The sequence below is a fragment of the Euprymna scolopes genome, chromosome 28, assembly GCF_053919585.1.
Source record: "Euprymna scolopes isolate OS-2025 chromosome 28, ASM5391958v1, whole genome shotgun sequence".
NCBI classification, from domain to species: Eukaryota; Metazoa; Mollusca; class Cephalopoda; order Sepiida; family Sepiolidae; genus Euprymna; species Euprymna scolopes.
The window spans coordinates 12,268,764-12,294,498 of NC_136509.1; the positions used below are offsets into that span (position 1 = coordinate 12,268,764).

A 25,735-nucleotide genomic window follows, 5' to 3' on the forward strand; every position below is an offset into this window, starting at 1 on the left:
AAATAGTTATTAAAAATTAATTTAGCAACATTCTATAACGAATTAAAAAAAAAAAAAAAAAAAAAAAACTCCCATAAGCGTTCTATTTAAAACGAGAACATCGTTCTTTCCGCCATCTTGAACGAGCCAACTCGAGGTATGTAGATGTGTTTCCTATCGCCTCTCCTCTAGTTCCCTTTTTAAACGACCTTTTCTCAATTATTTTTTTTACTTAGGTATTATTTTCTGAAATTTTACTTATTTATCTCTCTTTTGAGTTGATCTAAAGCCTTGTATTTATTTCAACGAGTCTATTTTTTAAAGAAACAAATTAGGTTGCACGTGCCATCTTTGTCTCGTCGCTTGGCGACATTTTCTCTTTTTCGAAACAAAAGGTTCGTTTTTCTTTTTCCCCCATTTTTCAAAAATATTTTGTATCTTTAATTTTTGTATGCTATTTATGCATTTTTATTTTATCTTATTTTATATTTAATTGTATATTCTACAATATTGTAAAGTCACCTTAAAAGAAAAAGCGTTTATCTTAAAATGTTAAATTCTGGGTCGTGGCGTTCCCTCCATATTGAGAAAGATAAAATATTGTTTCCGTTAAAGATCATTTTTTTTTTTTTTTTTTATCCATTTCTAAAAAAAATATTGGAGGTTAGAAAGGAAACGTGGAAATATTTCGTTCCTTCGTAAACGTATTAAAATTCGGTTTTGTTTCCTAAAAGCTGACATAAAACTAACCCTAACAAAGGACTAAGTTATTCAAAATTGGAGCAAGTTAATCATAAAATTTCTTATTTTATACTGAATTTGTTTTTTCTGTTAAAGGCAGATTGTTTCTCTTTCTTTGCAACTACTTTGGCGCGAATCCGGTTTATCTTAAATGTTGGCGCAATTAGTGGAAAAACTGATTCTATTTAAAAGCTTTTTGAATTTCGCTATATTTTCACTTTACCCACTTTTTATAAATTAATAACTGGAAAATAGACAAAAGATCTAAAAAGAAAAAGTTAAATTTTTTTCATTAGAATTATTTTCAGTCAAATTTTTCAAATTTCTTCTAAAATGCATGTAATATGAATTGTTTTTCAAAGTTAAAAATGTCTATTTGAAAAATGTTTATATCTAATTTAAATTCCAAACTACAAATCGAATAATTCTAATAGAATTCCGAACGCTTAAAGTACAAAAATTTCAATTTTAAATTCAGTTGTATTTTTACCGTTATCTATTTTTTTTTTTGTAAAATTGTTACATTAAAATCCGGGTACTTTTACACTTTATCGCCGAAACTGGAGACGCTGTTATTTCACGCACCTGCCGTAAAAAGCCAATATCTTAAACTATGGCCGAAGAATAAAATAACAATATTAAACGGGTTTGTATTACTGTACACATAGATTCGAAAAAGTTGTCAAAAAACAAATGTATAACAAAGGCAAGATAAGTTACTGGATATATTTTACGTGTTTTTATTAAATGTAACATGCTTATTCAGCTCAAAACATAGTGTTTACCGATGTATTGAAAAATTCAAAATGGCGTCTGACTCCCTCTTTAACACGGTAAGTTTGGGAAAAGGTATTATAAATAAAAAACTGGATAAAATACTTAAAAATTCGCTTAATGTTACAGTGACACATATTCGGGTTTTTAATAGTATTTTTCTAGTTTTATTTATAACACCTTTTCCCAAACTTACCGTGTTAAAGAGGGGGTGAGGCGGAGGCGCCGTCTTGAATTTTCCAATACATCGGTAAACAGTTTTTCGAGCTGAATAAACATGTTACATTGAATAAAAACACGTAAAATATATCCAGTTACGTAGAAAAAGTAACTTTGATAACATTTATTTGTTATATATTTGACAACTTTTGTATATCTGTACAGTAGGCACCGCCAAAACTGGGGGGGCAGGTCAGTACTTTTTGACGGACCGTCTTTTTAAAAATCTACCAAAAATCAGGTAATTATCCGATCAATACGAAATTTTCAGCGATTATTAGGAGAAGAATGAACTTTATAACAGTGTACTTATTTTTCATAAACGATATTTATATATATATTTCTTTTTGCTTACAAAACCCCCCCTTGTTTTGAAGTGGGAACAAATATGCTTAAAATAATCATCTGAAACTGAACAAAACATTGTGTTGTAAGGGACAGAATTATAGATTAAAAAAAAAAAAAAAAATTGTTTGCATACCTTATTTTGACGTCTGAATATCAGAACTTCGATTGTGTTTAATTATCCCGCTTTTGAGTTTTGAAGTGTGAAATTCGGTGAATATGTTAAGTAAAATAATTAATTTAAGTTAAGCAAAACAAAAAAATTTTTTTATATTTATACGAAAGCCATTTTAAAATTTTTGATAAATAAATTAACAATTTTTTTTTAGCGAGCCGAATAATGCATGACCATTATTAAACAGAGCATGCTTTGAATAATCGATACAAAAAAAAAAAATTCGATAAATATTGTGCCCTTTGTGTTAAAAATAGCATTTTTTTCGATCTCGTTTGAAAACGTTTGCCGCCTTTCGACTACGGTGGACCAAAAGCGCTGAAATAATTTTTTTTTATTCTGCTTTAAATTGCCCCCTCCCCCCATTTTGGGGAGCCTGGCCCCCACACACATACACATTAAAAACCAAACTCATACAAATGGTCACCCATCTGGTACTGGCCAGCCTCAGCTTAATAATACATTGAAATTTTCGTCACTGAAAAATAAGTTTTTTTGGCCTGTTTAGTCTTCCATAGTTTTCGTCTCATCGAAAGAAAACGTAAACAGAGTCAGTCGATCTGAACTCTTCGGCGACGCGAAATATCTGGTTACATATATGAATAAGTGGAATTATTTGAAATTCAGGTACTTATATTATATTTTTGCATATTCTTAGAAAATCATCCTAAATCTTAGTTAGACAATAAATGAATAAATAAATTATTTCAAAAACCCTTTTTTTTAAATATTTAAGTACGTTTTTTGTGCAAGACAAAAAATAACAATTAACTTTTTGGGAAAATTTAACATTTAAAATTGAATTAAAAATAGAAAAAGTTTTACATTCTGTTTTCTATATGATAAAATTCAGGGTTTTATCTTTCTGGAAAAAAAAGTTACTCAGAAATAATGGATTTTAATAAATGTAATTTAGTTTTAAAAAACAACTTGATTTTGCGGCCATTTTTGGCGGTGCCTACTGTACAGTAATACAAACCCCTATTAAACTAAATTCATGGGGTTTGTTTCGAATAAACGTTTGAAAAAGTGGTCAAAAACAATAAATGTTATAGGCAAGATAAGTTACTCTTCTACCTAACTGAATAAATTATTTGGTAAATTTTCAGATTAGGTCCACCTCCACAATTTTCTTTTAAATGACGACTTTTATAGGTTTTCGGCCATGCTGAATACGAAAATCGCCTTGAAATCTTGCAGAAATAATTAGTTATCGAGATATAAAAAGTTGTATTATGCATTGTATTTGGCGGCCATTTGTTACGCGCGTAGATTTGTTTATGGAGCGCGCGCCCGCGCGTAAAAACGATGGCTGCCAAAGAATACAATGCATAATACAACTTTTTATATCTCGATAACTACTTATTTCTGGAAAATTTCAAGGCGATTTCCGTATTCAGCATAGTAGAAAACTTATAAAGTTGTCATTTAAAAGAAAATTGCGGAGGTGGGTGGACCTAATCTAAAATACCAATTTTTTAATGTAATGTGTAACTTAATGTAACGATGTATTTGAAAAATGCAAATGGCGGCATGCTCGCTGTTGAACACGCTAAGCTTGGGAAAACGAGTTTAAACAAGTTATACAAAAAAAATACGGGTTTGTATTACTGTACAATGTTATAAATAATAAACTAGACAAAATACTGTTAGAAATTCGCTTAATGTTACCGTGATATAAGTTGACATATATTCCGTTGTTTTTAATAGTATTTTGTCTAGTTTATTATTTATAACACCTTTTCCCAAACTTAACGTGGTAAAGAGTCGGGCGCCATTTTGAATTTTCCAATACATCGGTAAACACTGCATCTTTTTCGAGCTGTATAAACATTGTTATTGAATAAAAACATCCAGTTTGATAGAAAAGTAATTTATCTTGCCTTTAACATTTATTTGACAACTTCGAATCTAGTTACAAATCCCGTATTTGAACTAGTTTTCCCAAACTTAACGTGTTCAACGAGCATGCCGCCATTTTTCTATTAAATATATCGATAAACACTTCTCGATTACGTTTTAGAGTAAAACGACTACTCTTTTCCAGATAGGTAGAGTAACTTATCTTGCCTTTGATAACATTTGTCGGTATACCCATTTGTCTTATCACTTTTTCGAATCTGTATAGTAACACAAACCCGTTTGAGGTATTCATGTTGAGTGATCCGTGCTGAAATGTTAAGCCATTCTTAACATGGGGAGGGGTGTTTTGTACCTATTCTGTACTTTAGCCTTACAAGTGAATTAAAAAAAAAAACTTTAATTAAACGTGGAAATACGATTTAAAAATAGTGCGGATCAGTGATCCACCGGATCACTCTCTGCATTAGCACCCCGTTTTATTTAAGTATTAAAAGCGTGAATTTGTTTTATGAAAATAAAGCCTCGTAAAATATCTTGGTACATGTGCACTCTTGCCATTGTGCTGAAATAACGTTTTTAAAGACCAACATGTGGAGAGGGGTGTTTTGTAATTCTTTGCTTCCACGTAACAATTTAAGATATCGTGGAGCTTGAATTTTTGCCACCGCAAAATAGCGCGGTGGCAAAGTGCACAAGCACCATTATCTTTATGTATCGAAAAATGCCGGTGGGGGGGGGGTATTCAATCTTCATCGAACAACCGACAGGCCCGCAGAAAGCTTTTTACAATCGTTTAATAGGATTAAGCTTGAATTTAAGGCCTTTTACTTATGGCTCGTCTCACGTCCGTATATAACAATATTTGGTGCTAATGCAGAATGATCCGCGCGATTTTTTAAATCGTATTTCCACGTGTAATTAAAGTTTTGGTTATCTTTCAGATGCAAGGTTCATTGTTTACTTGCGGTTTTAACGATGTAAGATTCCGTTGTACGGAAGACCAAATCGGCCAAAATGTCTTTTTATTGGCGCTTTTCTTCGTATTTTTAATAACATTTTTTTGCACCATTTACAAGTTCTTTTTACAAATAATTTTTTTAATACTGTAATAGTAAAATAAAGATACATTTATTAATTATACGGAAAAAGTATCTCGTAATGTTTTCACACGAGATTTTTTTCCTGTTTTCTTTTTTTTTTTTTTTTTTTTAATATTAAAATTTATTTAAAGTGATTTTCAAGCCTTTAACATGACGGAGTTTATAATGAAAACCAAATTACCGTTAAAATTAAAATAATCTTTATTAGAAATTTGTAACAAAATAACAAAATTATAAAACTATTAGATTAAAATAAAACTTAATTAAACAACGTGAACATTTTATAATGAGTGTTTTCATTAAATGTATTTTTAATAAAAATGAACTTTTTTTACTTAAACTTCATAAAAAAAACGTATCCAATATAGAATTTTACTAAAATAATTTTACTATTACAGTATTAAAAAAGTATTTGTAAAAAAAACTTGTAAATGGTGCAAAAAAAATGTTATTAAAAAATACGAAGAAAAGCGCCAATAAAAACATCGTAGACGTATATTATCATTTAAACAGTATATCAATTTAAATATTTAAATTCAGTAAATAAATTTAAATATTTAAATTATGGCCGATTTGGTCTTCCGTACAACGGAATCTTACATCGTTACAATCGCAAGTAAACAAGGAACCTTGCATCTGAAAGATAACCAAAGTTTTTTTATTCAATTGTAAGGTTAAAGTACAGAATAGGTACAAAACACCCCCCTCGCACGTTAAGAATGGCTTAACGTGATTTCAGCACGGATCACTCTGCATGAATACCCAATATATTTTAGATTTCGGTGTGCTAAAAAATCTGAAGTTTCCGTCGCAAAAAGTTTTCATATGGAGAAATTACTTTTTCGAAAAGTGGTCACTTTCTAAATTTAACTTAAAATGAGCTCTCACTTTCTGGCCACCTGAGAGGCTTTATGTTTTGGCTTTAAGTTTTATTTCTTTTGCATGATATTAACCCCCTGAACTCTAGGACTATTTTCCATTTTACAGCGTAGCCTTCGTTTACGCTACGCGCGAGCATAAACGAAGGCTGTTAAATGTGCACTCACGTACCAAAACTGCCTTTGTCACAGTATTGGCGAAAAATTAAAATTAGACGAAACCCCAGTTTTCCAAATATTAAACCATGTAATTGTTATCACGGGTGGTCATTTGATACGCACAAGCGCACGCATGGCCTATGCGCTAGCAGTATCAGAATTTTTTGTGAAAATAGCGAATAATTCCACCCCATCTTTCCAAGCTTATAACTCGAAAAATGCAATTCAAGCCCTAATTTTTTTTTTCAATTAAAGGAGCAAGGACCAAGATTTCATTTAAAAAAAAAAAAAAAAAAAAAAAAAACGTGTTTTTTTTTTTTAAAAAGGTTTTAAACTTCGGACTTTACAGGTAAAATTCGACGAGAACACGATGTCCGTTTTTTTTTTAAATTTGAATATATTATGTATTGACCTTTTCTCTTCAATTTGTGAGTAAATAATTATGTACTTATCCGAGTCGAAATTAATTATTAGACATTTACAAAATTGGAGGCGTGAATTATTCGACCCCCTGTCTTTCCAAGCTTATAACTCCTCGAAAAATGTAATTCAAGCCCTAATTTTTTTTTCAATTAAAGGAGCAAGGACCAAGGTTCCATTAAAAAAAAAAAAAAAAAAAGAACAAATAACGTGGTTTAAAAAAAGGTTTTAAACTTCAAACTTTACAGGTAAAATTCTACAAGAACACGATGTCCGTTTTTTTTAAATTTGAATATATTATGTATTGACCTTTTCTCTTCAATTTGTGAGTAAATAATTATGTACTTATCCGGGTCGAAATTAAGTATTTACTTTGTAATAGACACTTAACAATTGAGATGGGGGGGGGGGGGACCGTGAATAAAAAAAAAAAAAAAACGTTTGTCTAAAATATTATATTCGGTTTATTGGAAAGAACATAAAATTTCACATTGACCCTGAAAATATCGTAAAAATAGAATCAATAGAAAAATTTTGATAGATTTTTAAAATTTAAAAATTGAAAAATATTGAGTTCGGAAAATTCATTACTGTTTTAAAAAAAAAATAAAAATATTTTTATTACTTTTAAAACAACTGTAATAGTTTATTTTGGAAGTATAATCCATAAAGAAAATAAATAACCCACTTTTAACAGAAATTACGAGATTTTTATATTGTATTCGCAGTTTCGTGTTAGGGGTGTCAAAAATTCCTACAAAAATACTGATAGTGCTATGCGCTTGTGCGTACAAAATGGCCACCCGTGATAACGTAGAATTACATGGTTTAATATTTGGAAAACTACTGGTTTTTCGTCTAATTAATTTTTCGCCAATACTGACAAAAGCAGTTTGGTACGCGAGTGCACATTTAACAGCCTTCGTTTTGCTCGCGCGTAGCGTAAACGAAGGCTAGGCTGTGAAATGGAAAGTAGTCCCAGAGTTAATACCTACAAACGGTAAATTTGCAACGGAAGCTGTTACCATATTTTTAAAGTACACCGAAAACAAAACTTTTCTATACGAATGTGAGACGAACCTTAATACCGATTTCTTTATTTAATTTCCTCGTGTCTTTATTGAAAGATTAAAACAAATTGTAAAAACCTTTGGTTATCCTTTACGGAGATGGTCCCGACGTCCGCCTCGTTCTGAGTTTGGGGAGAGGCCGTCTGACGTCGGCGGTGTCGAGGCAGAAAATTACCCTAACCCTATAATATGCGATATGTCACAGACAGACGCTTTTACAAATATTGTGAAACAAATCACAGAATTTTACAGCGTTAACTAACCACGTGGAACTATTCTAATCATGTGGACTGCTTTTTTGTTTTTAAATTCTAATTATTTGAACTGTTTATTTTTTTAATTCTAATTATTTGAACTGTTTAAAATAAAAAAAAAAAAAATTCTAATTATTGGAACGGGGTTTCTCCTCGAGTTAACAACTGGACACTTTATTGAAGGTAAATTTTCTGCCTCGACACCGCCTACGTCAGACGGCCTCTCCCTGAGCTCAGAACGAGGCGGACGTTGGGACCATTTCCGTAAAGGTTATCCAAACCTTTTAGCCAAACACTAAAATGTCCCCTCTCGGGTGGCCAGAAAATGGGTTAAGTTAAATTTAGTGATCACTACTTTTCGAAAAAGTAGTTTCTTATAAAAACTTTTTTTGCGACCAGATTCGTTTTTAGCACACCGAAACCTACAAAAATGTTATACGAACGTGAGACGGGCCTTAATGTAAAATTCGAGTCTATTCCTCTATATGACCCTAAAATGTTTAAACTGATGCATTTTTAACAAAGGCCAGAAAACCAGTGGAAATGTTACCAAAGGCAAGCTAAATTACTTTATTTTTTTTTTTTTTTTTTTTTAAAAGAAACCATGTGTCCGCTTTACAAAATCATAACTACATTATACCAATTTTGATAATCGCTAAAAAATCAAGCGATTATCAAGCATCCTTGTGTAGTGTTTGTAGCAGCCATGATTTTTCTAATAAAGTGGCCACGTTATTTCTTTTGAACCAAAAACATCTTTGGTAACGTTGGTATACTTTTCAGCCAGTGGCTAAAGTTAATGACTAGGGCTTTTGTCTGGACTTAAAGTTTTTTCCACTCACGTTAAAGTGGTTTATCGCAAGCAAACTAACAAATATTTTTAAGTATATTTGGCCTTTTTTACGCTCTTGTGTGAAATCATGGTCCATGCAAGAGCGCAAAAAGACCAATTTGGCAATCTTTAGAAAGGTTAAAACTTCAAATATTTAGTCTTAAAAAAAAAAAATGTTAAAATTAAATTTTCGGGTTTTATTTCCGCCTTAGTGTCTAATGTGCTTTATATGAAAATTTGTATAAATTTGTCAAATAATTTACGCCGCCGAAATACATTTGCCAATTTTTGATTAGTGGCCCTTTAGGTGTCAGAAATTTCGTGAAAATAGTGAATAATTCCACCCCATCTTTCTAAGCTTATAACTCCTCAAAATGTAATTCAAGCCCTAATTTTTTTTTTTCAATTAAAGGAGCAAGGACCAAGGTTTCATTTTTTTAAAAAAAACTTTTAAATTTGAATATATTTATTGGCCTTTTCTCTTCAATTTGTGATATATAAGACTTTGGTACATAACTTAATTTACTTTTTAATAGACATTTCAAAATGTGAAGCGTGAATTATTCGACCCCCTTTCTTTCCAAGCTTATACCTCCTCGAAAAATGTAATTCAAGCCCTAATTTTTTTTTCAATTAAACGACCCAGGTTCCATTAGAAAAAAAAAACAAATAACGTGGTTTAAAAAAGGTTTTAAACTTCAAACTTTACAGGTAAAATTCTAAACACTTTTTTTTTTTTTAAATTTGAATATATTTATTGACGTTTTCTCTTCAACTTGTGAGTAAATTAATTTACTTTTCGGTGAGTAAATTTTTAATAAAAACTTGAAAATGGGGGGGGGGTGAATTAAAAAGTTTGTCTAAAATATATTCAGTTTATTTGAAACATAAAATTTCACATTGACCCTGAAAATATCGTAAAAATAGAATCAATAGAAAAATTGATAGATTTTTAAAATTAAAAATTGAAAAATATTGACTTCGGAAAATTCATTACTGTTTTTTGTTTTTTCAAGTTTCTATTACTTTTAAAACTTTAATAGTTTATTTTGGAAGTATAATCCATAAAGAAAATAAATAACCCACTTTTAACAGAAATTACGAGATTTTTATATTTTATTCGCAGTTTCGTGTTAGGGGTGTCAAATTCCTACAAAAATTCTGATAAACCTAGTGAGCCTTTCAATAATCTGAAAAAAATGTAAAGACGAATAAAAGAGGGCGCACTTCCTCCCATACGTGGGCTAATGAGAACTATCAACGCCGGCAGATTGTTGTAAATACAAGAAAAATCAGGCCACTTTAAAAATATAGGGACAAAACTTGGAGCGTCACCTCCACTAAATTCTTTTCTGTTCGGTTTCTTGCAATTTTTTCGGTGGATTATTCAGTGGACGCTAATATACCAGATAAAAGAATATTTCGACATTTGAAACCGGTGCTCGCTTTTTTAGTTACGTTATACCCCCATTTTTTTCTTTAAACCTGGAAGTGTTTTTTTTTTTTTTTTTTAAACACGAAACTAACAATTTTAATAGTGTTCCTATTTACTTGCCTTCCCACTAGGATAAACACAAGGTCTATTTTTAATATGGGGAAAAATTAGGGACTGCCAAACAAATGCGAATAGAAGAACGGAACGCATAATCCCGTGACGTAAGACTTAATTTATACGATAGGCACCTCCAAAAAGTCACCAGTTCCCCGTATTTAAAACGATGTAACTTTATCAATTTCTTTTGTACCATTTAAAAGGGAAAAGGAAACTAATTTTAAAAATTGTCATTGAATGAAATTGAGACTAAATCATGTTTACATAATTGGCGCTTTAAAATAACGTTCCCATGTAAGCGAACATGAAAACTTACCTGTGTTTAATAGATCTAGCAAAAATCAACTAATGGTCGGATTTTCATGAAATTTTCGATACTTATCCATTTTTGAATGAAATTACATAAAATGCAGTTTCCGTAAAATATACGAGAGGAAATATTGTCCCCCCCCCCTCCTTTTTCGAAATTTGAACAAAATATTTATCAATTTCTATGAAACGAGTTCAAATAAGTAAAACATTTCTTTAAAAATTAAATACACGTATTGAACAAAAACTTACCTTGAAGTTGCAATAAGAAAAATGAATTTAATTTTAATAGCGTTTTTCGAATTAATATACTATAATCAGTTAAATTGTCAAACTTCCTAAAAAAAAATTTAAGATTAAAACTTAAAATTCCATTATTTCAAAATGTTCCTTTACAACAGATTTTTAATTTAAATTTTTTAAATATTAAGTTTTAATATAAACATGGCTCTTGTCAGCTATTTTATCGCCAGATTAAAACCGATTTTAAAATATTAAGCATTTTGTAGCCCCCTCCCCTCATTTTTTTACTGAAAATATGGAAGCCGGTAGTTAACCAGATGAAGATTCAATAAAGCATATTTCATATTTATACAAATGTTTAATCATTAAACTGAATCCTAAACCTAGCAAAATTATAACAGATTAATTAACTGCAGTTTGAAGATAAAGGTTTTAAATCAAGTCACTTCCGCTTTTCCATAGTTCGTACAGTTAACACAAGTGTGACGTCACAGAATCATGCATATTTTTTTCATTCGTTTTGGCAGTCCCTACTCTATGAATTATGGAAAAGCAGAAGCAATTTGATTTTTTTTTTTTTTTTAACCTTTATCTTCAAACTGCAATTAGTAATCTTATTTTTTTTAGGTTTAGTTTAATGATTAATTATAAACATTTGCATATTAAATGAAATGCGGTTTTATTAAATAGGTGTAAGTGTTCATTTGGTTAATTACCGGCTTTACTTTTGTTTGGTAAAGAGACAAGATATCAGTGGTCTATAAAATGCTTTTGTGCAATATTTTTAATGTTTTAATCTGCTGATAAAATAGCTGGCAAGAACCATGTTTAAATTAAAACTTAATTATCAAAGGCAAGATAGGTTACTTTTCTACATAGCTGGATAAGCTCTTAGTGTTTTTATTTAATGTAAAATGTTTATTCGGCTCGAAAACGATATTTATCGGTATATGTAAAAACTACAAATGGCAGCAAGGTCTGAAACGTTAATTTTGAGGAAAATGGGTTCAAACTAAAAACTATGCAAAATACTGTTAGCAACCCACTTAATGTTATCGTGACATAGGCTGACATATTGAGTTTCTAGCAGTATTTTGTATCCTTTTTTAGTTTGAACTCATTTTCCCAAACTTAGCATATTCAACAGACCTTGCTGCTATTTGTCTTCACATATACTGATAAACTAGGTGTATCGGAATTTTTGACATCCCTAACACGAAACTGCGAATAAAATATAAAATAAAATAATATAAAAACTCATTTCTTTTTAAAAGTGGGTTGTTTTTCTTTATGGATTATACTTCAAAAATAAACTATTAAAGTTGTTTTAAAAATATTTTTTTTAAAAACCTAATGAATTTTACGAACTCGATATTTTTCAATTTTTAAACTTTAAAAATCTTTCTATTATATTTTCAGGGTCAATGTGAAATTTTATGCTCTTTCCAATAAACCAAATATATTTTAGAGAAACTTTTTTTTTTTTTTCAATCACCCCCCCCCCCTTTCAAGTGTCTATTAAAAAGTAAATTTACTCACCAGTTTTATATCACAAATTGAAGAGAAAAGGTCAATAAATATATTCAAATTTAAAAGTAGTGTTTTTTTAGAAATTTACCTGTAAAGTTCGAAGTTTAAAACTTTTTTTTTTTTTTTTTTTTTTGAAACCTTGGTCCTTGCTCTTTAATTGAAAAAAAAATTAGGGTTTGAATTACATTTTTTGAGTAGTTATAAGCTTGGAAAGACGGGGGGTCGAATAATTCACGCCTCCCATTTTGAAATGTCTATTAAAAAGTAAATTAATTTACTCACCAAAGTTTTATATATCACAAATTGAAGAGAAAAGGTCAAATATTCAAATTTAAAACAAAACGTTTTAGAAATTTACCTGTACCAAAGTTTAAAACCTTTTTAAAAAAATCTTTAATGAAGAAAAAATTAGGGCTAGAATTGCATTTTTCGAGGAGTTATAAAGCTTGGAAAGACTGAATTCACTTTTTCACGAAATTTCTGACACACCTACTGATAAACATTGTATGATTTTTGAACAGAATTAGCATTTTACATTAAATAAAAACACTAAAATTTATCCAGTAAGGTAGAAAAGTAACTTCTCTTGCCTTTGATAACATTTGTTATATATTTGACAACTTTTTCGAATCTGAATAGTAATACAAACCTGTAGTACTTTTTAATTGAGCAGGAAAAGAATATTTTTTAAAAGAATGAACTTTTTTTTCTTTTGAGTTGCAACTAAAACATCTTAAAGTTAGTGCTTTGTTATACAAGCATTAGTAAAGGTAGAAACTGTTCGAACGCTATTTACTAGCGAATATATTTTTGTCCTCCAATTTGAAAAGAATTGGATAAAAACTTATGCACGAGTAGATAAGTGACAACCACATAAGCATAATTTGTGCTGAGATATGCACAAAAATTACCTAAAATCGTTCGTTAGGGTCTGCTAAACAATTGTGAAAAATGGGCCGCATGTTTCTGTGACGTCAGATTTGTATTAACTATGCGAACTATGGAAAAGCAGAAGCTACTTAATTTTTTAAAACCTTTATCTTCAAACTGCAATTAATAATTAATCTTTATAATTTTAGGTTTTAAGATTTACAGTTTAACGATTAATATAAACATTTGTGTGAAATACAGTTTTACTGAATGTTCATTTGGTTACGTACAGGGTTCCATATTTTGTTCGGTAAAGAGACAAACAAAATGAAGGGGGGGGGTCTACAAAATGTTTATTTGTGCAATATTTTCAAATTGGTTTTAATTTGCCTAAAATAGCTGAGTTGTCTATATTAAAACTTTCTATTTAAAGATTTAAACACGAGTAACTAAATCTATGTAACGGAACATTTTGAAGTAATAGAATTTTAATGCTTAATGTTTACAAAGTTTCTTGGCAATTCAACTGATAGTATATATTAATTCGAAAAAACACTATTTAAAAAAAACATTTTTTAATTGCAACTTCAAGGTAAATTTTTGTTAAATATGTATTTAAATTTTTAAATATTGTTTCATAAATAGAATTTGATACATTTAAATTGTTCGAATTTCGAAAATAAATGGGGGCGGACACGCACTAAAATGTCCCCGCATATATTTTACGAAAACTGCATTTTAAATGTAATTTCGTTCTAAAATGGTTAAGTATCGAATTTAATAAATCTGACGATTAGTTGATTTTTGCTAGATTTCTTAAATACGGGTATGTTTTCACGTTCAAATGCTTACATGGGAACATTTTAAAGCGCCAATTATGTAAACGCGATTTTTGTCTCAATTTCATTTTCGTTCGATGAAAATCTTTAAATGATTACTGGTTTATTTTGCCTTTTTGAATGGTACAAAGTTATATTGATGATAATTTATAATAAAGTTACATATAGGGTGAGGTAATTCTGAATTTTGGCAGTAAATCGCTCGTCAACTAACTAAAAGTATTCATTTTATTTAGAAAACAAATTTTTAATGGAAAAGAATTTAAATTCTTTGAAAAAGAACAATAACCACGCTTTTAAATGAGTTAAAACGCATAAATCACTTGTCCAGTTAAAATTTCACCAAAAATTAGGAAATTAACCAATTTTAATGAAATCTTTATCAAATGATCGCAGAATATAATGAACTTCTAAATCTGAGTGGAAATGTATTAAACAAAATACCTTTATTAAAGTTATGGTTTTCAGTAGTAAATAAAAAAGCGCAAAAATTTTTGCTTTTTATATAAAGCATCGTAATTTGTAACAAATAAAATTTTTACAGGAACATTATGGAAAAAGGGCACTGTCAACATCATTTAATCTAAGGGAGGTAACCAGCATAAACTTAGCAAAAGTAAGCATGTTTTGCAAGATATAATTTGGGACGCTGAAAAATCAGAACCATGAAAGAATGTTAAATAGAAAATGATTACACGAAAAAATTATTTTAGGTAATCAGTCAGCGTCAGGATGATTAAAGCTTTTTTGAAGGAGATCTTGAAGTATTTAAATCGTCAATTTCTGGCTATGATTAGTTTAATTTATTTTTACTATGTAGTTTCATTTTGCAAGGTATAATTTGGGGCGCATAATAATTAACGTACGCAAAACAAAAATAGTAAACGAAGTATTGTTTTAAATACTTTAAAATCTCATTCAAAAACATTCTATTTTTGTCAATGTAAATTTTTTTAAACAAATTTTTTATTAGGTAATCAGTCATTTCTGTCTTAAAGTTTGTTTTTTACAAATGTATTAAAAAGGAAAACAACGTTCAAAGATTCTGCACAAGATAGTGTTCGGGGTTTTTGTTTTTAAGGGAAGCATTTTTCTTTGACTAATTGGACAACTTTATTCAGATTTTACTATCATAACTTCATTTTGAAACAGTGTTTCGATTGGCTGAAATTTTGGGCCTCCTTATCGTGTTTACAAAATTTTATTTTGTTTTTGGCGAACAGTAAATTTTGGATTTTTCATGATGTCCATCAGGATGATACTTCCTATGATAAAGCCTTACCACTTTTTTTTTTTTTTTTTTCGCTGTTTCTACTTGAAACTGTTAAAATTGCTAATTAGTCTGTAGGTTACCAAGTGAGATGGTTGTAAATAACGCCAACTGAACCTTCATGGTATTATGTTTAAAATTTCATATCTTAAGATCTGAAGATACAACTTTTTAAAGATGGGTTAGTCTGTAAATTGTACAAATTTCCTACCATTTTCAGTCAGCTTATATGCATTTGAATAGGATTGACTTACGGCAAAATGTCCAGTAAACGACATTTTGATGGTAACTCCAGTTCCAATGGTCTGATAGGGTAATTGGAGGTGTGGTAGCAAGCAAGCAGGCTCAAACCTCTACCGTAAAGGGGGAGGGGCGTAACTTTGCTGTTGCATCCATCGCCAAACTGGAAGTGGCCAAGGTTTAAATTAGGCTAGTCGATCGAAAAGAGGGATGTTGTAGTAGGCAGGCAGGCTTGAACGCGTACCACAAAGGAGGAAAAGGTGAAAAGAGACATCTTTGCTGTTCTGTCATTGCCAAACTGGAAGTGGTGAATGTTTAAATTAAGGCTAGTCGATCAAAAAGAGGGGATGACTTTTGAAAAATGTTGGCAAAAAAACCCCACCCACCCTCCTTGTAGAAAAGTACCCAGTTGAATGAAATTATTCAGCCAATTTTGATATTTATCTGAAGGGTGGAGCTTAAAGACACCAATTTCGTGGAAATCTCTCTATTAAGTTTTAGGCAGACATACATTTAAACACAGGTGAGATTTATATTATATACTAGCGGGGTTGCCCAGGTGTTTGGCGGTGTTTGTATGGGGGGGGGGGTTGTAGTAGGCAGGCTCTAACCCAAAAATGGAAAAAGAGTGAAGTAAAACATGACATTTTACTGCTAGGCCACAACGCATTCTAATTTGTCAATCAAAAAGTTGACATGCAGAAAGTGAAAGTTAAGTGAAGGAGTTCACGCACTTAAGTTTGACTATAAGCCAGTTAAGCTTTCAGCTTTTTGGCCGTATTTGTTTCCCAGCAACCTTGGCAATGGATTTGATGTATATGTTGCATTTCAGATCAAAAGTAAATGTCAGACTAAGAAGTTTGTTAAAACGTGGAGCCTCCCCTATCGAGCCATTCATTTCAATTGATGCCAGATGGGGGTTAGTGTTGATGGAAGTTTGGTTTTAGATGCATTAAAATTAACCAATCACTCCTTTCTCCATTGCATGTGCTGAAGATCGGTAGAGAATCAGTTTGGTTATTTATGACCTTTTGAAGTCTTGCCATAAATTGTAGTGTCGTCAACATAAATGTTTACGGATGATTTTAGAATGATTTGGGAGATCATTGTAGATCATGAAGAGGGTTAGGCTCTGAATAGGGATGTCAACATTTATACTTATTTATACATACATTTATTACTCTTAAATCTATCAAATGATTTGAGAATACATTTCCAGCATAGCTGGAGATCTTGTGGAGTAGACCTTTTAGGCCATACTGTCAAAGAAGCCTGTCAAGATAGTCACTAATCCTATGAGATAAGTTTAGCACATCTGCTGTAGATCTAGCAGAACAAAAACCATATTGTATGTCATTGAGGTGGCTAACTACATTAAGATTCCAGCAACTTATGAGTCTGTTACAACAGCATATTTTCATTGTTTTGACTCTTGAGTATATAAACATAGTCCTTGGTTGATTGGCTGTGTATATATTCCCAAGAGTCAAAAGAATGAAAATATTGTCACAGCCCTAGTTATGACGCACAGGACACTGATTGGTCTGTACTGAGATTGGGATGACCAATCATTTGAATTTTTAACAAAGCTTAAACAGTTTTGTAAGTTTGGGAACTAATTCTGGTTAAAACTTTTTCAGCACTAGAATTGAATGTCATCAGGGCCAGTTGCTTTGTGGAATCAACGTTTTTTTATTAGCTTGGCAACATTCACACATTTGTCACCTAGCATGATTTCAGATACAGGAGGAAATGGGTTGGTAGCCCTGATTGCATAGGGTAGAATTAGCTGCAAAGTTTAACTTTGATGCTGACAAGATTACCTCGGGTCCATTGATAATGGTTGGGATAGAGCACGTTTCTGTTCAGGACCCTGTTTAAGAGTGTAAAAATCTAATATTTAGGAAACTAAATCTCACCAATATTTAAAAATAGTGTAAAGTCATGTTTTTTGTAGGAATACTTAAATTAGCAGCTGACAAAATGAGTGGGTGGAGGCTTTAAAAAATTCTACAAAACAATCCAGTAATTATCTAATCAATATGAAATTTTCACTCAAGTTTAGAATTTTATTTTTTTGCTTACAAAATCCATTCTTTTTGATTTGTGATCACTAGCCTTAAAATAAAAAGCCAGGATAAACCCTTCCTGCATGGGGAGGGAGTGGAGATTATAGAAAAAACTGCTTTTCAAATTCTGAGATTGAATGATCATCCTGTTTTGATGTGAAATTTGTTAATTAGCATGAATTATTTTTCCAAAAAACACTTGAATCTTGAAAATTTAAATTTTATTGGTTTTTCAATATACCATTAAAGAGAAAGCTTTTAAGAATAGATACCAAAAATATACCACAGATTAAAACTTAGTTTCTGCAATTTGTCGTTTGCAGTATAAGACTGACTACAAACAAAGCTAAACATACATGTTTATTTCTTTACTATAAATGGTGTTTGGAGTTTCATTAAATTTTCAAATGTTATTTGCCTGTTTGGTTACATTAAAATAAAATTCATGGAAATGCTTAAATCTATGCTTCCATACTTAAAAATTCAGCTTTACAATCTGGCATGGTATCATCCATTTGTTTACAATATTTAGTAATGAAAACTCAGTATTTGAAATTCAATACTGAAAAATCTTAATTTGCGCTACAGAAAATTGTATAAAAATTTAACCTTTTTCCTCCAGATCTTTAACGGCTGTCAATCATGCAGCAACAATCGCCGAGCCAGCAAAATGATGATGATGGAAATGTGGTACGGCTTCGGGGTTTACCCTGGGCAGCCACTGCAGCTGATGTCCTAAAGTTTTTTGAAGGTGAGCAATAGTGATTTTTTATATATATATATATATATATATATATATATATATATATATATATATATATATATATATATATATACTTAAGTAAATACTTAAAGTTTATGCATAAGCCTATACCTTCATATATTAATTTTATGTGAGTAAATTAAGTGCTCAATACGTAGGTAGAGCTACTTAGTAAGTTATAAAATGTATATGGCGATTAAGCTACACTGAATAGGCTGCGTTTCATCCACTCTAGGACTCTTCAGGCTTATGCATAAGCCTGAAGAATCCTAGAGTGGATGAACGCGGAATATTCAGTGTAGCTTAATCACCATATATATATTATATTATATATATTATATTATATATATTATATATATTATATTATATATATTATATTATATATATTATATATATTATATTATATATATTATATTATATATATTATATATATTATATTATATATATTATATTATATATATTATATATATTATATTATATATATTATATATATTATATTATATATATTATATTATATATATTATATATATTATATTATATATATTATATTATATATATTATATTATATATATTATATTATATATATTATATTATATATATTATATTATATATATTATATATATTATATTATATATATTATATATATTATTATATATATATTATTATATATATATTATATATAATATATATTATATATAATATATATTATATTATATATATTATATATATTATATATAATATATATTATATATAATATATATTATATATAATATATATTATATATAATATATATTATATATAATATATATTATATATAATATATATTATATATAATATATATTATATATAATATATATAATATATATATTATATATATATATATTATATATATATTATATATATATTATATATATATATTATATATATATTATATATATATATATATATATTATATATATATTATATATATATATATATATATTATATATATATTATATATATATATATATATATATACATATACATACAAACCTACTCTATTGTAAATACTAAAAATTGACAAAAAATCTTATAAAATTTTGTATATATGTAATCTAAGTAGATGAAGGGTAGATAGTGTGTTGGTTATTTGAAATGTTGATCAATGTACATTTCTTTCCAAGTTTGGGTAAAATTAAACCCCAATAATAAGGTGGAATAAAATTTCTTTTTAGGTTGTCGTGTCTATGGTGATGAGCTCGGGGTGCACTTCACATATTCCCGTGAAGGCAGACCAAGTGGTGAAGCGTTTGTCGAATTTGCCAATCACGACGACAAAGTAATTGCCCTCAAGAAGAACAATGCTCACATGGGTCAAAGATACATTGAAGGTAAAATTTTTTTTTTTTTTTTTTTTTTTTGCGAAAAGTGAACGTTTTAAATTTATATTTATGAATTGTATTTATTTTTTATTTTGTTTTTGCCTCCCCACTCTGTCTTCAGTTTTTAGATCGAAGAAAAGTGAAATGGATTGGGTGATAAAACGTGCTGGATCGAGCCAGGTGACAGGCCAAAGTGACGCCGTGGTAAGGATGCGTGGATTGCCATTTGGGTGTTCCAAAGAAGAAATTGCTCAGTTTTTTACAGGTAAGTTCGATTTTTCTATTGAAAATAGATTTATACTTTTTTTTATTTATTTTTTTTTTTTTTAAGGGAAAAATTAAGCTATTTTAGTTTTTACTTAAATCTTGTAGATTTGTTTGCTAATTTTCAGTGACAATTAAATTTATGAAAACCTTTGCAAACTGATTTTAAAAAATTGTTAGATTTAAAATGTATGCCATCCTTATTTTTCTATTAGTAAATTTCAAAATTGAATATTTTCATATTTTAATTTTTCACTTTTCTTCCAGGAATGTAAGTTTTTATTTTCTTAGTTTGTTACATTGGAATTAAAGTTAGAATGGAAAATAATTTTTACACAGCTTGATACTCCATTTATAATCTGGGTCCTTAAAAAGGGTCATTCTGTACTGATGGACTAATGACTTAAATGTTTAATAAATCCAAAATTTTTGTTATAAATTCTACTGTAAAAAAAAAAAAAATAAATAAATTTGAATATTGATTTCTTAAATTAAACGCTTTTTGTGGACCATTCCCATCCCTTCTACATCTTTAGTTAAATATTTTTTTACTTAATATTAACTAAACTTTGCAGTTTTCAATGTTTTTCTTTTTGTTTTGTTGATTGTTATATTTTTATTTCTAGTCCCTTAAACCTGTATTTTATACTAGTAATATAATGTCTTTTGTTTTGGGGGTGGCATGCCTAACCTTTATCTCAATCTCATTTCTCCAATTGTTCCTCTGTTTATAATTAAAACAAAAATTGCCCATGTCTTTTTTTTTTTTTTTTGTTTTGTCCCAAATTAAATTTTTGGAGATAAAGGTTTTTCTATATAATGTAAGCATTTAAATGCAAAGGGCACTATTGATTTCTTTCCCATCCCAAATAGGGGTAGGCCACACAATTTGTATATCTTAAAAATGTTCTTTGTATATAATTAATAATTTATTTTAATTTTTTGTATGCACTTTGACATTTTTTTCCTTAATTTTGTTACTATTGGTTTTTTTCTATTTTGCATGCTAAGTTTTCACTTGTTGCTTCATTATTGTGTCTTTCTGATTGGGTCGGGTGTGTAGGGCTGGAGATTGTCCCCAATGGGATTATGCTACCTGAGGACCGACAGGGGCGCAGCACGGGGGAGGCCTATGTACAGTATGCGTCACCAGAAATAGCCAAAAAGGCATTGGAAAAACACATGGCAAGACTGGGGCACAGGTGGGAGGAAAGGATGGGCCTGTTGGGGCTTATCTCTTGTTGGTCTTTTTTTGTGTGCGTGTGTCTCTTTTGAGCTTGAGTGCTTGTTGTAAAGTTTTCCTTTTTTTTCTCTGTTCTCTTAACCAAATAGACTACACTGGAAAATAATGCTTCGAAATGGTTGCACAAACCTTTTCTTAATCCAGCTTTTTAGCCTTGAAAGTTCATCTATAATTTAATATAGAATTTGAAAGACTTAATCCCTGTGATTATAACTAGAATAGCTGCTCAGTATTAATTGTAACTGAAAACCTTTTTTAAAGTTATATTTTTAATTTTCCTTTTGAAAAAGAAAAAATTTAATTAGAACAGGGATTAGGTCAGGCTTAATATTTTAGTGTAAATTTATGTAAACGTTTGTCGTAAAAGCTCATTCAGCCTTTAATGTTAAAATTGGTCAATGTTTTTTGTCTAAAATAGATTTTTTTACCAAATTTTAACAAGTTTTATTTAATTTGTTTTTAAATGCATATTTTCTTTTTAAGTTTGTAGACTCTCAGATTTAATTTTTTCATAATTATCCTTAATCACTTTAAGTTTGTTCTTTGTGATTTGATCAAGCCTGAATCTGAATTTAGCAAAGCTGTGGGTGGGTGATAATTGGCTCTGACGATGGAAACTGAAATCTTGCACGAATCAAGTTTCCGATTTCATTTGAAAAATTTGAACTGCTTTTCATGCTTGATCATTCATGTATTAGATGTTCATAAATGTTTTGGCTGAATGAGCTGGACATTTTAAGTAATTAAAATAACTCCATGTTTAAGCGGATGTCTGGTGTGTGAATGTGTTTTTCATTTTCTTTTCCCATTATCTTCTACACATGATACTGAAAGGCTTTTTTAGTGTTGGCAATGTTGCAGTATAGTTAATATAATTTAGTTTTTTTTGAACAATCTATTCTTCAGTATCCTGTGTACGGAGAGGGAGTTTTCATTTCTAATGTTTTTCAATGCTCCGTTTTCTTCAATCTAAAGTATTGCCTTTTTTATATAGATACATAGAGATCTTTCCTAGTACGTTGCAAGAAGCCTATGCAAATGTTGGCCCTCCAAGGCAACGTAACATGGGTTTTATGGGTAGTAATCGTCCTGGCCCTTATGATAGGAACGACCGTTTCAGTGGTGGCATGAATGCCATGGGCGGTGGTTTTGCTGGTGGCGGCTATGGAAGAGGTCGAGGTGGACGTAATGTAAAAGGTTGGTTGGTGTTTTGTTTGTAAATCGATTTGATCACTTTTGAGCCAACAAACGTTTCGGGAATAAGACATGACCTTTTTTTTTTTTTTTACACAGGATTCTTTGAAGATGATTACGATGACTATGGAGGTGGCTACGGCAGTGGAATGGGTTTTGGTGGCATAAACCGAAGGGGCAATCTTCGTCCACAAGCCCGAGGCCGGCTACAAGGTGGCTCTCTGGCTAGACCCCGAGGTGCTACGCCTGGTAGTCACTACGTTAGTAAATCTGGTCATTCTGTGCATATGAGAGGACTTCCATTCCAGGCGATAGAGCAAGACATTCGAGATGTAAGTAGATTCTACGACTTATTCATTTTGATAATTTCAAATTTGATATTTGTTATTGTATAAACAAAATGTCCGATTTTTCTTTGTAGTTCTTTGGACCTCTTGAACCAATCCGAATCGAATTTGAATACCGAAACAACAGACCAACAGGTGAAGCAGATGTTGATTTTGCTACACACCAGGAAGCAGTCTCTGGCATGGAACTGCATAAAAACTATATACGTGAGTTGAAATTTTCCCAATTGTTGCTTTTCATTTTCAGGTTTTGGATTTGAAGCTTTTTTTTTTTTTTTCTCCAAAGTCTTGTAAAGTTTGAAAAACTGGTTAGTTTATCTATTAAGCATAGAAATAGACATGTTTAATAGTAAATTCAAATTAGTGTTCAAATACATATTTACAAGGGATGAAATTGAAAATGACTTGTACTAGGAAACTTTTGTAAAATGTTATAGCTTTAGAAAAACAGATTATAAAAACATGGGTTTAGAGCAAAAATAAGCATAATTCTCATGATTTACAAATATGAAAATTGTTTATGCTTAATTCGGTACTGCCTGGTTTTCAAGCTATGATCACAGTATAGTATGTCTTTTAGAAATCTTATTGTAATTTTTTTCTCCTGAAGTGCCACAATCTACTTCATTTGTCGTTTTATAGCAACTTTGTGCTTGTATTTTATGTAAGGTGAAAATTTTATATAAATTTGGCTTTTTTTTCTTTTTTCTTCATATGATCACAATGTTTTTAAATGCAGTGAATCATTAGTTTTGTGACCCATGATTGCTTCATGGATGAATTCACATGAATTTCTTCCATAGTAAAATGATCAGTATTTGATTTCTAGTTTTGAACTAAAGACAATGAACATGTTTATGGCCTTTGTTTTTCTGTAATGTGCAAGTGTTTCTGAAGTTGGCATTTTAGACATTGATTACTTTTATAAACTGTATACAATAAATGTACATTTTGAAACTCAAGACCTGCACATCCACGCAATATTTTTCCATGTCCTAATTGTAGCATACTCTTGCAACCTGTAATTCCAACCATTATTTGCTAGTTTTAAGTTGAATTTTTTAAACTTTTCTTGCAGAGGATCGCTACATAGAATTGTTTTTGAATTCTACACCTGATGGTCGTGGTGGAAATGGAGTTGGTGGTGGATATGGAGGTGATGGACCGATGGGCGGTGCCAGATTTGGTGGAGTTGGAGGCATGGGAGGTGGTGGAGGAATGGGAGGAATGAATAATTATGGTGGCAGTAAGTTAACTACAAAAATTAAAACAAGCATCGTTAATGTTACCTGGTGGCGATCAGTTTTTATGAAATGCATAAAAAATTGCAAAGTGTTGAAAGAGTTTATTGGTTAAATATTTGCACAGGTTTGTGTTCAATTTGTAATGCTAAGTTTTCCTTCATGGGTATATTTTAATTTATGCTTTTCATAATTTTGTACAATTGTTAGGTGTTTAACTTTTGGTAAAAATTCTACAAATCGAAATTTGACGTGTTGGGTCATTAAGCTGGGGTTAGTTTGTTTTGAATTGGATAATTGCAAAGCTAGTTAAATTAAGGAAAAACTAGTCTGTTTGCTATATCTTTGATTATGGGTTGAATATTTGATGTTTCCACTTAAAACAAGACGAGTAATGTGGGCTTTAATGGCAAATTATAATTAGAATTAAAAATGAATCTTCAAATTTTATCTCAAAACCTATTTGGTCATTGAAGTATAAACCAATTTTTCATTCTAAACATGAATTTAGTATTGCTAGTTTTAATAGACTGTTTAGTTTTGAAGTTTGCAGTTTCAAATAATGTTCACATTTTAATTTTTATTAATAAAATGCATTGTTTCTATCAAGTTATATTAATCATCCGGGATTATATTGATAGGTTCATGTCAGATTTACCAAAACTTACTGGAAATGGTTGGACGGACTTATGTCTGATATGCTTATTTTGTCTCTAAATTTTTTTTTTTGTCCAAATAAAATTTCATTAACTGGACAAGATTTGTCAGCTGTTGACACTGGTAACAATTACGGAGTTTGTCTTTGCAGAATTGAAATTTTTGTATAAACTTCCGCATTTTTGCTGATTATGCATCTCAAAATATAACTTTCTCTCATGGATTTGTTTCTTGCTTTATTTCAGATTTCCTCTCTGACTTCAACAGCGGCATGGGCGGAGGTGGCGGCATGGGCGGCAACATGGGAGGAGGAGGCATGGGCGGCGGCATGGGAGGAGGCGGAGGCATGGGCGGGGGGATGAACAGCTATGGTGGTGGTGAGTTTTGGGCCTGATAAATTTGGTCCTCCTGCTTTCACAGCTTACCAGAGACCTAAGACCTGTCAAGGTTTCCTGGATTCGATTTTACCAAACTTAATTGTACATTTTGAATGTGGCTACAATTTTTTTCAATCACATTTTTAACTTTCCATTTCATCAAACTTACATTAAGCGTTTATTACTCATTTATGAAAAAACGTAGCCCACAAAATCGAAATGTTTCCATGAGATTGACCCATACATTCTGTATTTTCAGGTGGAATGAACAACTACATGTCTCCGCCGAATGGGGGTGGCTTTGGCGGTATGGGAGGTGGTGGTAGTATGGGCATGGGTGGTGGCATGTCCAACAATGTCATGGGAAATCCAAACTACACACCTTTCTAAGCCACTGCTGCTGCTTTGACATCTTTCTCCTCACACCTCCAACTATCATCACTGCTACACATTTTGGATAAAGAAACACTCGTCTTTAAACTTTTGTCATAATTTTTAGATCTTTTCTCCATGTACTTAATTGTACGTTTTCTGTATAAAAGCTTTTAATATAGAAA

The 25,735-nt window shown here is 30.5% G+C and overlaps 1 protein-coding gene across 2 annotated transcripts; it reads left to right on the forward strand.

Annotated features, from left to right (window-relative positions):
• The first annotated feature begins 12 nt into the window (after positions 1–12).
• LOC145249462 (heterogeneous nuclear ribonucleoprotein F-like) lies at positions 13–25,735 on the forward strand. Of its 2 annotated transcripts, none has more exons than XM_080111026.1 (11): positions 13–136; positions 18,354–18,482; positions 19,709–19,864; positions 19,977–20,120; positions 21,183–21,321; positions 22,357–22,559; positions 22,656–22,888; positions 22,978–23,110; positions 23,982–24,149; positions 25,047–25,178; positions 25,438–25,735. In XM_080111026.1, the coding sequence occupies exons 2-11, from the start codon at positions 18,374–18,376 to the stop codon at positions 25,566–25,568; spliced, it is 1,548 nt and encodes a 515-aa protein (XP_079967152.1). In that variant the 5' UTR covers positions 13–136; positions 18,354–18,373; the 3' UTR covers positions 25,569–25,735. The 2 variants fall into 2 exon arrangements, with proteins under 2 accessions (XP_079967152.1, XP_079967153.1); XM_080111027.1 differs by having other exon boundaries at positions 129–374.